Genomic DNA, 14,603 nt, shown 5'->3' on the forward strand with positions numbered 1-14,603 from the left:
TTCTCCTTTTAATCTTATGATCTATGCAGCAGTCAAATGTTTATAAGTGGTGGAAGCCAAGTGGGGAGTTATTCCTGAAGTTTGCTAGAGCTATCAGATTCACCCCTATTATCTTTCAGGGAATGTTCGGGTATGTATTTAGTTGTTTGATATTGTATTATTTACTTTTAGTGTCTCTTTTTTTTTTTTTTGCCTACTTTATCAAGGGGAAACTCGAAACCATTTTGGAGTGTTAGCCAATGCATAGTCTCAAAATTTCCAACTATCATCAATTTCCAACAGTTTATGTATACTCACAGGTCTAATGCTCATCCTATATTTTATCCTGCCATTTACTTCTTAGTCCTTACTAGTGGTGTTGGATAATCCCTTTTGTGATATGAAACCAAGTAAATTGTTTATATGTTTCTGCCATCTATAATTTGATGATTAAATTCACAACTTCTGTCTGGTAATGTGCGTTTCCGGGTTATTTATACATAAATTGTTTATATATACTCTCTTCTTATTTAGTTATTTTGTCAAAAGGTCTGGTTCTATTTTCTGTTGCTGAAAGTTCCAGTTTTCTGTCAATACTTTCGACACAGTCATTGTCAATTTGTGTCCATTTGATCCCACCTTCCTCAACTTTGTTTATTTGATTGGACAAGAAAGGCATCTGGCTATCTCTAGCATGATCCCAATTTCACATGACCTTTGTATCTTCTTAGGTCCAAATTGTCTATTCCAAATTGCTTTCTTTCTTGTTTTCCTTACTATTTTGCTTTGCTGATATGTGTGGTTTCTTTTTGTTTAGGCTCGCTTCTTTTTCCAGCTCCTCGCTTAAAAATATGTGATTTTGGGTACTCAAAGATATTATTCTATGTTTTCTAATAGAAAGAAAAGGAGCTCAGAGCTGGTCAAGTTGACCTTCTAATAGACCACTTGTTTCTATATCAATTGCCTTGATGGATTACCGTAGCTAAGCCAATCCCCTGGACCAATGTCTTTCTTGTTAGAAACTTAAGGCCTACCTGATACCTGTCTCATCATTTCTTTTATAACTCTGTGCACTTTGATGGGATCGATCCTGTTAAGCTAATCGTTTTTCTTTCCACGAGACATACGGATCGGATCTGCTATAGCAGGAGGAGCAAATCATTTCTTTTATAACTCTGTGCACTTTGTTACTTATTCTTTTCTTTTATATTCTCCTCATACGCAGGAGGAGCAAAAGCAGTTCATATACCAACAAAAGTTGAATGCTTGGCTGGAATCACCATTAGGATGGAAGCTTTGGGATCAGAGCACTCAATGGCTGTTACTGGTATAGTTTAAGACACCTTAAATAGCGTTAAAAGAGAGATCAGGCTGTGCATCAGAATTTCAGTTGCATAGAGTTGGTTCTTCTAAAAAATTTAATTTGTCACCATAGCAATCATTAGATCATTTGATGTTCAGAAAGTTCAGAGTGTTAGTTTACTCTAGCATTTGTTTTGGATTACGTTTGATTTTTCCACTTTTTTTGTCCCATAATTCATTTATTTGTGCTGCTTGAAACCAAAAAGTGTGTCATACTTATGATTCTGGGGGATTTGAATACATAAGTAGATTTTTCAAAATTGTTGAATCTGATCATAAAGACTTTGAATATGTGAGTGGTCACTTTTGATGGCTAGTACAAGTTTAAACTGCAACTAAAAAGGTGTTCGACTGTTAAAGAAAAAGCAATTACCTTTATTACACTTGAATAAAACTCTTTATCTTGCATATCATCTTTCTTGAAATCGTTCAGTTTTATTTTCATATGTATAAAGTTGAAGTTTTTTAAGAGTTTCAACTAATGTAGTTTCTATTGTGTTTTTGTGTTAAAATGTTGGACTACAGATGCATGGTCATATGGGGTAACTTTATATGTGATGTTGATGGGATCATATCCTTTTGAGGATCCAAATGAACCAAAGGATTTCAGGAAGACTATACAAGTATGTCATTTCGCCTTATCACTAGCTAATGATTCTTAATGTAAATAGCATGGGTCAAGCTGTCAAGATATATCATCTACATAGATTCTTAATTATGGGATCATTTCTCTCAAATGCTGCATCAATGACATATATATGCATCACCATATATAACATTCATGAAAGGACATATTGTATATTCTTCTTTTCAAAGATTTTCTTCCACATATTGGTCTCTCATTTTTAACAGTGCATAGTGGGTTCTGCTTTTCTCTTGGACAGTGACGGTGCAGCTGCATTAGTGATAGTGAGTGGGGAGAAGGCACTTGAACTTGGGTTACATGTTCTTGTTCTTTGATACAGCATTTTGATAATGCAAAGTGCTTTCTCTTAAAAAGAAGGTAATATCAGTCTATGCATCTTTGTATATCTTGCATCTTTGTATATCTTTCTTCAGCAACCATTAAACCATGTTGTGCCTAATGCAGACATTGTTGAATTTCTTCAAATCACTAAACAAGTTTGCCCCAACGTACAATTAAAGCTTGTTTATTCTGTTTGTGCCCCAACGAGCTTTTTATGGTAATTTTGACTTGGGTTACTTGATTTTTTTTTCAGTGGGAGAGGAGAAGCAACCATGTTTATACCCAAGTGGATATTGATGAGATGAGGAATGAGTGGGCTAGGTTTGTGGTTAATAGATACGTGTAGAAGCCATCGCATATGTTTTTGGAAAGCATGATGAATTTTTGCTTGTGCTGATAGATATCACATATGAAACAATTATCAGCTTTTGATTCATGCATGCATTGGTCTAGCTAGACTAGGAATGCTTTCTTTGTTTGTTTGGTAGTTTAATTATCTACTTTGGATGTTTAGTTGTACTTGACAAATTCAACTTATATAGTTACACTAATGATATGGATCAATGTGGCTTTATATGTATTAATTGTTCATTTGGTAATATGTACTGTTTTTGTGGTAATATACATGCAGCATTGGTTGTGCAAAATTGTTCCAGCTAGTTAGGTCATGATTGAACAAACAACAGTTCACAACCAAGTTGTGAAAACCATGCTCAAACAACAGACCCTAAAATAATCACACAACTGGTTTATAATGCTCACACAATGGTTGGTAAAAAGAATATGTTGTCTGAGTTCTCCTCGCACAATTCGATAAGGCAATCTCAGTTGTCCAAGGTTCAGTCATACAACACAATGCAGAATAATATGTTGTTTGACTGTAAAAGGATTCAAAATTAAGGCTTCTCAACAACAGTTACTAGATGTTAGCCAATTCGATTACAATATTCACACCACAGTTAAAACAATATAGCTGTTGTGTGAACTAACAACCAACAACAGAAAATAACAAAATTCTGTTATGTGAGATTCATAACACACAACAGAAATAAAATTATCCCTGTTGTCTGAATCAATCAACAGACAACAGATATCATTTCATTGTAGTTGTCTGTTACTTATCTCAGACAACAAAGAACAAATTATATCTGTTGTGTGTTATGAATCTCAGACAACAAATAAACAATATAGCTGTTGTGTGTTATGAATCTCAGACAACAGCTAAATTTCATTTTCTGTTGTTTGAATGGCCATGTCAGTGCTGAGGCATCCCCGCGCATGTCATGCCAGGCACATGCCTGCGCAGAATTCACACAACGGAAATAATTATCTGTTGAGGAAATGAATATTGGACAACGGTGAAATCACCGTTGTGTGATTCTTCAATCACACAACACTCGTTTAGACCACAGTGAGGTTGGTCATCACACAACTCCAAATATCTGTCGTCTGATTAACTTTTTGTAGTAGTGTGCTAATGTTGTATCTATCTTTGGAAGGGAGTTGGAGCTAGAAAACCTTAATGTATTACAGAATACAGAAGAAGCAAGACCATACTTCCAGTAAGTATTTGTACACATTTCAGCTATTGTTTATTTTTTATTTATGTGTTAACTTTAAAATTTTAGTACTAATCAGTATATTTGTGTTTGTAGAGAACATATGGAGCTTTTGAAGCATATGTATCCTAAGTTAAAACAAAAATGAAAAGTGGCTGATTGATAAGCAAAATCTAACTTTTGCTAAGTGGATAAAAGATAGGGTAAGTGTTATAGACAGAAGTACGTACCAATCTTGATTCCAAATGCATATTAATGATTATTACTTCAAAGTGGCTGTGTATTAATTTATTTATAAATTTTCACAAGTTCTCAAAGAATTGGGCGATCCTAATAATGGTATCTCAGAAACGTTGAGGTGGATTGCAGTTAGAGTGAATTCAGATGTACCAACATTTTCTAGTTACATGGTCCGTTTCAATACTAAGGACCTAGATGATGTTAGGAAAGTGCAAAATAGCGGTGTTTTTCTACATGCACATGCTTTACAAGTAGGCTAGTGCAATGGACAAAAATCCTAAAAGTGATGACATGCAGTTTTATGGAGTGATTACATCAATATGGGAGATGGACTATCAAAAGTTCAGAATTCTATAGGGAAAGCTGGTAAGGAAATATAGTCATATATTGGGGTGTTAGCTCGCAAGAAGATTCCAATCTCGATACCTACATGGAAGGATGTGTTAATGGAAAACAAAATCAAAATCTGGGAAGGCGTTGGGGTATGGAAACTAGCCTTTTTTTTATTATTCTTTTTCTATCTCTAAAATGATGAATATCATATATATATGCTTTCATGTTCAGGTAATTATATCTTGTTTTCCGCTATTTTCATGTATGCAGTTGCCATTTTTGTTCCGTCCAAAACATAAAAAAAATAGTTTTATAGTCAGCATCCTAGAAATGGAGAGAATTCAAGAGCCATTTGACCACTCACTACATTCTCCCATATAGGGATAACCCTAAACTTATCGAGCCTCATCCAGATGACTATCTTTTCGTTAATCAACCTGATTAGGAGATTTTTGTAATATATAGGTTGTCTGACTCATTCCTGGTAAGTTAAGTAACAACTATTATATGTTAATGTTTGCTTTTGCATTTAGTGTTTAGAAGTTAAGCTTTAATTGACTGGACATTGTTGTGTAGGAACTGCATGAAAAACAAGAAAGGAAACGAGCTTTAAGTAAGTATCCTCATAGGATGTCGCGTAAAGGATACACTGGATTGGAGGAAGAACTAGTAATCAACTTTAATTTTCTAGGTTTGTGCTTATTTGATTTGTCCATGTAAATGTAATCTACTCCTAGATATTGATTTAATCAATTTTATAGTCTGGAACCATGGATGAATCTGAACTTCATCGTGCAACAATGTGGAAAAAAGCATGTCAAGGTAAGAACTGTAGGTTTAAAGATCCTTCAGTAGAGGAGAAAGCCAAAAAAATTGTAAGTATATTTGGTTCGTGAAAGGCATTCTGAATTTAATGATACAACATCACTATCATCTGATATGTCACCCCAATCACTTATATTTTTTCAGGCTGAATTGAAGAAAAAAGAGGTTGAGGGAGAGATAGGCACTTGTGGTGCAGATGATGTGTTGACATTAGCATTAGGCAATCTTGAACATTCTGGAAAAATAAGAGGAGTAGGAGCAAATGTGTCACACCCCGAATTTTTTGAAATAAGGATTCAAATCCGGAACATGACTAATAACAATACAAATAACGTTCTGAATTTTTCTCTCAGAAACAACCACTAGTTACACCTCTTGATATTACATAAACCAAATCCTCAAGCTACTTATTACAGCACACTCTCACCAAATCAAATAGTAAAACTCAAATGAGTATAATTCTCCTCACAAAACAAATGCTGTAAATCTAATACTAATACTCTAAACCGCACGATCACTGCTCTGATTCTCCTGACCTGTGAGATTACCCGCTACACAATTTGAATAGTGTACCGGGAATTGCAACAACACAAAACCCGGTAAGCTTTTGACAGCCCGTATGAGTAAACAAGAAAGAACTGTTGATTTATTCAATTATATTTATTATAACTCAAGTAAACAATCAACACAGTCACACGGTAACTCCAAAAATCACATAAACATAAAAGCAAATATATTCTCGATACTCTCTTTTAAAACTCAACATTTGACTGATCACAACCAACAACTATTGCAACATTAATATGTGAAATAACATTAAAGCAAAGCATGCTTGATTCTCTTTTCACTAACACCTTCACATATTAACAATATATCACAGATAGATATTTGATCAAAATAATATAAGTACACTTTTCATTTTAGTGAATTTTCGGATTAACTGGTATCAATTCATAAATCCACGTATTAGAGTCCATAATACCAAAACACGGGAAAGCCAGGTTGACTGGTAACAATTCATAAATCCACATGCTAGGGTCCACTATACCAAAGCACGGGTAAGCCGCAGCATACTCAAGGTCCACTATACCAAGGTATGTATACTCAAAGTATGCACAAAGCAACCGTATGCACAAAGCAAGGTTCCTAAGAGTATAATAGTGCACTATCTGTAGGGACTAGGGCCCAAGGCTAACTTCCACATAACACCAAAACACATTTACCAGTAATTCACTTAAGCACGGGGTTGTTGTAATCACCCGGCTTCACAATTGTACTTTTCAGACATAATCAAAATCACAAAATACAATCTTTATGATTTATAGATCGTATATATGTATATGTACACCCACATAAAGAGACATATTATTTCAAGATAAATCTTTATTTCTTAAAATAATTTCCACATATTCACAATTGGGCATATAAAACAGCTTTCACACCACATGATCAACATTTCATTATTCAACAATTAAATGCGAGATTAATAACTTGAATAATATCCAATCCAGTCTCAATCATTTCATCACACCAATCACACGTCAACCAATATATATATTCCACATAAATATATATATACGTAATCATCCGCTCAGGGATGACCACTAATACCAACTATAGTTCAAGCATAAAAACCGTGAAATTCATTTGTATAATAAAATCATTTTACTTACCTATGGACCGTAGTTGATCAAGTCCATATGATTTAAAACAAATATTTATTCCATAAATATTTTCACACAATTGCGACAAAAATAAAGTAATTAAATTTATTCAGTTCGTAATATGAACCACGTGAGGTTTACTCACCTCTAATCCAGCTGCGTCTTCTTAACAGCTCAAACTACAATTCCACGAATCGTCCGCCAAATCAATCCATCGATCACCTAATCCAATAATGATCTTAACTTAGCCAACAACTCATAAACGTATTTAAACGACGATCCAACGGTCGGATTCAAATTAAATGATGATCCAACGGTCAGATCCTCACAGATCGCCTTTAGGATCATCCTCCTAAATTATCATGAAGATCCAACGGTCTGATCTTCCTGAATCGCCCTTCCTAATATCTCCATAATTTTATATGAAAATCCGACGGTCAGATTCTCACGAATCGCCTTCCGAATCACTATTTCACAATTATACGAAGATCCAACGGTCGGATCTTCGCCCGTGACCTCACAAAGTCATCGGGACAGTCATACGATCAACATATCTAAATTTGAAGCAAAACCGATGGTCTGATCTTCGCAGATCGTAAACCGTGGATAAAACGTAAAAACCGTAAATAGTAACGTAAAAACGTAAATCCACTATTTATCAACTTTTTCTAACATGACCATGTTATATATCAAAACGTTCGTATGGATGCGTAGATCATCGCCTAGATAATAAAAACTCAAAATATGGTCCGACGCGCCGCCACAAGCGGAGGTCAGACGGCGGTCAACGTGGCGGTCAACGACGGTCAACCACCTCCGATGGCAAAGTGACCAACTACAAACTGGTTCAAAATGAAGAGTTGATCGTCTTTCATACCTGGAGCTAAGTCTGGTTTGGCCTAAATCGTCCTAGATCAAGCTTTGAAGTTGGATTAATCCGGAGCGTCTGATCTGATTCCAGATTGAATCAGAGACGTCGAAATCTTCAACTCGTGATCTTTCACTCCACACTCAAAATCGTCGTGCAAGGCTCATATGGGTATGATCAGGGGGAGAAGGACAACCCAAAACCGAGAGGATCGGTTGAGGTGATGCCGGAAAATAGGTTTTCCGGCCGGGTCACCGATCGGTGGCTGGGGTGCTCCGATCTCCGTCTGGGGGCAGCGGCTGGGCGAGGGAGCAGCACAGGGCGGCTGGGCGTGAAGAGACGAACACAGGGGAGCCCGGGTCCGGGGCCGGAGGCGCCGTTTTCGGCCGGGTCGGGTCGACTAAGACCCGTCGGGTCTGAGGGTCGAAGGAAGAGAGAGAACGGAGAGAGCTGGGGGACTGTTCAGCAAAAAATGAGATTTTTTCGTCCTTAATGAAAAATTCTGATTTTTCTGCTATTTATAGAAAAATCTCAATTTTCAAATATTCATAACTTATTCATACGAACTCCGAATATTGCGTTCCACATATGTACGAGATCGTATCGACGAGCTCTACAACTTTCATGAAGGAAGTTTTTCCCAAATTTCGTACGTATAAAAAGTCAATTTCCACGAGCCCCTAAATAACGTTCGTTTTCGAAAATAAAATCGTTCGAACTAATTCCACAACTTTTCCAAGCTTCGTACTCGCTCCTACGACTGCGAAATCATTTCTAAAAATCCACGGAATTTAATTTGGATTTTCCGGGGTATTACAAAATGTGCCTAAAGCTGCATACTTTCACCTCCCAAAACGCCGAAAACAAAGTGTTGAACAGAATGTTAGGTTCAGTGTTCAAAAGATAATGGAACAAGATAGAGAGAAGATTTTGGCTGAAGAACGAGCAATATGTGAGGAGAGGTTTAAGAGGTTAAAAGCAAAGCTTGACAGGAAGGTTGTGGAAAAAGATTTGCCCAAAATTTCCACCATTGACAAGCAAGTCGGTTATGGACAAGGAAGTTGTCCACATTTGCATGAGAAGGGTGCCAAGGCAAATGAAAATCTTGTTCATAGCATTGTTAGAAAATGTTTGGAGTTAGAACAACCTAAGGAGCTTCTAAAATATGTGAATCCCACTGATGGTGTGGACTTGAATTCTACTAAGAAGCAGGATGGTTCAAATTGTGCCATAGTTGATCTAGAAATCGAGAAGGCTGAATTTCAGGTAATTGTAAATGTGTACTACATTGAATTGTGTGTTATGCTGCCATGTTATATATTCAACTATCTTATAGTGTCTCACTTAGATGCCACTTTATCTACTACATATTCTTACCCTCTTAGCCCTCATATTGACCTTGTAATAATTTTTTAGGCACAGACAAGTGGGACAGAATGCCAATTGGCTTCGGGTTCAATTAATAATGTTGTAGCTATTGCAACGATTATAGAAGTCAATGCTTAGAGCAACAACTAGCTTCCATTTCCAATCAAAGATGAAATAATGACTGTTCATGATGCTATCGGGACTTATGTAGCCTGGCCTAAAGACTTGATAATTTTTTCACCACAGAAGCTAACAAATTCTACTTATACCTTGATTTAAATTCCCCTATATTGACCTCTTAGAAGAGAATGCTTATACAAATTCTGTCTTTTTTCATTACATAAGGAGATGGCAGCAAAGACTAAATCTATAAAGAAGAGAAAAAGGGCAGAAGAACATGATGATGAGGAAGATCTAGACATGGCATCATTGGCACTGCAGATTCCTGCATCCCTCAAATAGTATGCATATGGGCCGTAGAAACACTGACAAGTGGGAAGACAATTACCTGCACCTTTGATGAAAAGATTTTTGGACGTGCATTGAAAACTTTTGTTGCTAAAAATGATATTAATAACTTTGTTACCATGAAAGAAGTATCGGGGAGAATCATATGCATCTGTATGAGGTAATTTACTTGGTTCAGTTGGAATTTAAGTGCATACATGTCCTAAAAATTGGTGTTAATGTTATATATTATTTGATTTGTAGTTACCTTTATGGTCTGTTGAAAAAATCAAAGATGGTGGAGATGGTAGGATTTATGAACACTACAGATTTTGGTCTCATTAGGTGTGGCAATCCATTTGAGCGTTCTCGTGCAATAGCCAATGGGAAAAAACGCAAAACGTGGCCAGCTTTTTTTGTTGCCATATAACTTTGGGTATGTAATCTTGATATATTGTATATATGAATTTTTAAATTGATAAGTTGCTGGAATATGGCCATTTGTATATAAGCTCTATGAATTTTGTTGTTTTTTGCTTTTAAAGTTGTCATTGGATGCTCACCGCAATAAAGCATGACGGATACACTGTCTACTTCATGGATCCATTGAAGATGAGGCTCATTACAGAAGAATGGAAGAACATTGTGGACAAGTTAGTTTTTAGCAAGTCCCACTGTTTCATATCATGTTTTTGGTTGCATAAATTTTGTTCTTTAACATAATTTTCTGTTAATATTAAAGCGGCATCAAAATACATAATGCTCAAGTCACAAATCAAAGCCGAAAAGCAACTACTTGGAAAAAGTGTGTGGTACAATGTATGAAACATTTTTTTTATAATTTTAGTTTTAAGTAGTTGACTATTCTCAAATTTTATTTTTTTCATAGTTGGTATTTAATATATATACTGTTTTTAGGGTATTCCGGAGCAAAAGACTAAAAAAGATTGTGGATATTTCATAATGAGATACATGACGGATGTAGTGGAGGATAAGAACTTGGACTTTTTCAGCAACGTAACTAAAACTGCTTGAGGTTGCTTGAATTATGTTTATTGAAATTGTGGATTATGCTTATTAAAATTTTGGTTGCTTCTAGCTGAGATACTTACTTTACTCATTGCTGCATGTTAAGAATCTGTATTATATTGGTATTACTTATTTTGGTTGCAATAGCTAGTTGTATCATGCAGAATTTTTCAGAATTTGCATAGCTAGCTGTATTGCTGCATGTTAACAATGTGGACTCATTGCTGTAGTGTTGCAATAGCTAGTTGTATCACATGTTACTGCATTGTTTCATAGCATTACTGCATTGTCGCATAGCTAGCTGTATCACCTATTGTTGCATTGTTTCATAGCAATTTTGAAACCAATTTGTGGTGGATCAGTTTAGAGCTTTGGAATCTATTTGAGTTAGTAGTGATTTTGCTTGTTTTCTAGTGGATATATTGTCAATATTAGATACTAAGTGCAAAATCATTACTTAGTTTGGAGAAGTAGTTTGGTAACCTTGATTTTACAAGATACATTACTTGCTAAAATTGAGGCTACTTTTGGTTGGGATGGCTGGATTGTGATGTCTACATGAATTTGTAGTTTCGGTATGTTTTGGATATGGCAATGTATGAGAATGATGTGATATAGCAGCTATTAAATGATGTTGGAACTGATTTGTACCAAATTTTTCACATCTCCCTATTTTTAGAAATCAGTTGTGCCAATTTTACTCAAACAACACATATAAGACAAGTAACTGTAGTATTCATAGTTATCAGACAACACAATGGTTCACAAAAAAGAAACACACACACTACTAGAAAAAATGGATTTAAGGACACTAAAAGTGAGTCCTCTGTTACATTTAAGGACACTTCAAAAACGTGTCCTCTATCCGGGAGTCATTGTAAGTCACATACAAGGACACCCAAACAGAGTCCTTGTTTCCCTATAAGGACACGTAAACTGTGTCATAAAAGCAAAAAAATCAGTGTCCTTATATCTATAAGAGGACACTTGAATTGTGTCCTTATATCATCAAAAATAATGTCCTTGTAACTATAAGAGGACACTTGACTTGTGTCCTCATATCATCAAAAACAGTGTCCTTGTATGTATAAGAGGACACTTGAGTCGTGTCCTTACATCCGAAAATAAATGTCCTTAAATATGATAGAGGACTCATAAACTGTGTCCTTCAAACTAAGAAATTGTCCAAAAAAAATATATTGAAAATATCATCCATTCTCCAATTCAAGTCCATATCACAATACATATGACTCTGCCAACCAAAAACGATCTTCATACAAGCAATATTCAGTTCAATAAAATCTCAAATCTTCCAGCTATACTCAATTACAAATGAGAATAATTCAAGATATTGAGTATTTGGGATAGAATATATTAGCACTCTAATTATTTATGGTATATTTGATTTCCTGAATGTGAATGGTTCAGATAGAAAAACCATGTTGTGCCCCCTGGATTGACTGTAGCTATACTGTCCTCTCTTGCAGGTACTGCTTCATCGTACAGTGCTGTGCAGACATGCAAAACTAGGGCTGATCGCCAATACTTCATTCACTACCTGATACAATTGCCAAAAGGCCAAGTATTTCAATATTCAAATGAAGTCATTCTTTAAGACAGGTATATTATGCATCATGGTACCAAATTAATGCTGCATGCCTGATCTGCTACAATACCAAAGAAAAGAAAGACAAAAACTGGAAACAACTTACCTTGAAAAGCCTTTGATACACTATCAATAGCAGCCTACATATCTCCACTGCAACATAACTACAACCAATGAGAAACGTACGTTAATACACAATACATGACACATGATTATTGAAAACTCATGCCCTTCACTGACAACATACATGGTGGTTCATGTCCAAAGATAGCCCTTCCACATGTACATCGGTCTCAAGAAATTTCCACCAGAACCAAGTACAGTTATAGGGAAACAAGAATACATATAAAGTTTAACACAATCAAGTATAAAGTTATAGGGAAACCTGAAACAGTACCACTTTATACTCAAATCATACAGGCATATGTAATTCAGATACTGGAGGATCAGAAGTCAAGAAACACACTTTCATTGACTAGAAGCTATTGTACATCAGTAAAATGCTAAAACAAAATGGAATTACAGAAATTTTCATTATAAGATAAACTCTCAAGAGAGAATTAAGGCTTACTGTATCAACTTAGATGGCCTGCTTGTCGTTAGGACTCGTCCCTTGAACACGAAAAAGAGCTGTCTTGCTTTCATCATAAGTTTCATCTGCAATACCCTTTTCTGCCACAAACTTCTTGTATCGTTGACTCCTGTCTCCCTACAAGAAAAGCAAAAAAATTTCAGAAGATGAGACACTATCAACATTAGATTAATCTGAAACAAAACCAACATTGGATTAGGAAAAGAAAAATAAAAAAATAGAGAGGTGTAAACCTTAAAAACAATTAATGTCTGTAAAATTGAAAAAAATTGAGATGGCTCCTTGTTCTCCATAATTTGAGCCTGAAAACATAAGTCAGGGAAATCTAATTGGCATGAGTGATGCAGTTAAATGAAGAATTCAATCAACTATATGAACATGGAAACTGTGTATTAAACAAGCTATCTTAACAGAACTTACCACAACAGGATTCCCCCTGCTTGACTCAACTATGGCATTCATATGAGAGATAGTATTTGTTCTATCTTCCTGCATGCAAAACAAATAACAATTAAAGAAGAAGATTGAAGTTCACTAAAGGCTACCAGAAGCTGGGTAGTTGCTTCAGATACATAGTAACTCGGAACTTAAACAGCTTTTCCCAGGTAAAGTAGTAATTTATATGGTCTTTTATTTTCTTCTTTTCCCTCCAAGATGTCATGACTAGAACTATGAATAAATCTCACAAAGCTACAACAACCTATCAATACCGGTCATAACAGTCATGGTTACCAACTCACCATTACAGTCCCACCACCAAGCCTTGCATAAAATAGATTCTCATCCCTTTCGTTGCCAAGATATGTATATTGCAGAATGTAGCAATCCCCACTGAAAAGCTTTCTTTGTTCTGAGGCTGGAACAAGGGACAGTCTATCACCATCTACCCACCAAACCAGAAATGTTATAGATTGCATTAGCATAAAGGAACGCAAGCTTAACACACAGTTTAAATGAGTATGACATTTTCAGAAAAGGGCAGACATACACAATATTAATTCACATCATTAATAATAGAATCGTAATTACCTCTCTTGGAAGAGCCCTCATAATAGTCAAATAGTCATATCCAAAACAACTCGAGCGCCTGCTGTTGGTTTTTCTTTGTCCACTTTACTGCAACAACCAAGAAACCTACTGCCCAGAAACTACATCAACCAAAATTAACAGCTAGGACACAAAATCGACTGAATTGAAAATCGGAATCGAAAACCCTAGAGCAAAAAGACTAAAAATTGAACAAATTGAGAACATTTGTAGTTGGATAGAAGAGGGTTTGGGGGCGAATCTGACCTGCGCGAACTCGGGAGTCGATCTCCTTGTGCTAGAGTGACCTCTTGCGGTAATCGGTGATGGCGGTGCTACGTCGTACGGCGTCCTCCCTCTCGGTCGCCGTCATCGTAGCGGTGCTGGGGAGGAGAAATGGGGTCAAAAGGAACGAGGGTCTGGACTCTCGAAGTTTTTGGGAGAAGAAAAAATCTGAGAGCTGCTGCGTCTAATAAAGCTTCTTTTACTTTTTATGGGAGGGAACTGAAAATTGGAGGAGGGAATCTGAAAATTGGATGAGGAGGGAATCTGAAAATTGGGGAGCCAAAACGAATGACTTCTTTGGACCGTAGGTGTCCTTGTTGCCTTGTTGGTATCCTTTATTTCACGGTCCCGCTTTCATTCAAATGAAGGGTGTCGTAAATAACATTTAAGGACACTAAATAAATTGTGTGTCCTTATTGAGAGTCCTCATAGCCATTTTTTCTAGTAGTGACA

The 14,603-nt window shown here is 36.0% G+C and overlaps 1 protein-coding gene across 1 annotated transcript; it reads right to left on the reverse strand.

The window, feature by feature from the left end:
* Window positions 1–12,822: 12,822 nt before the first annotated feature.
* Window positions 12,823–13,354, reverse strand: LOC133731261 (villin-3-like). Its single transcript, XM_062158678.1, has 3 exons — window positions 13,260–13,354; window positions 13,073–13,141; window positions 12,823–12,956 (listed from the first exon to the last, which is right to left on the reverse strand). Exons 1-3 carry the CDS (start codon window positions 13,332–13,334, stop codon window positions 12,828–12,830), a joined length of 273 nt encoding a protein of 90 aa, XP_062014662.1. The 5' UTR covers window positions 13,335–13,354; the 3' UTR covers window positions 12,823–12,827.
* Between the last annotated feature and the right edge of the window lie 1,249 nt (window positions 13,355–14,603).

The sequence above is a fragment of the Rosa rugosa genome, chromosome 2 (genome assembly GCF_958449725.1).
Source record: "Rosa rugosa chromosome 2, drRosRugo1.1, whole genome shotgun sequence".
NCBI classification, from domain to species: Eukaryota; Viridiplantae; Streptophyta; class Magnoliopsida; order Rosales; family Rosaceae; genus Rosa; species Rosa rugosa.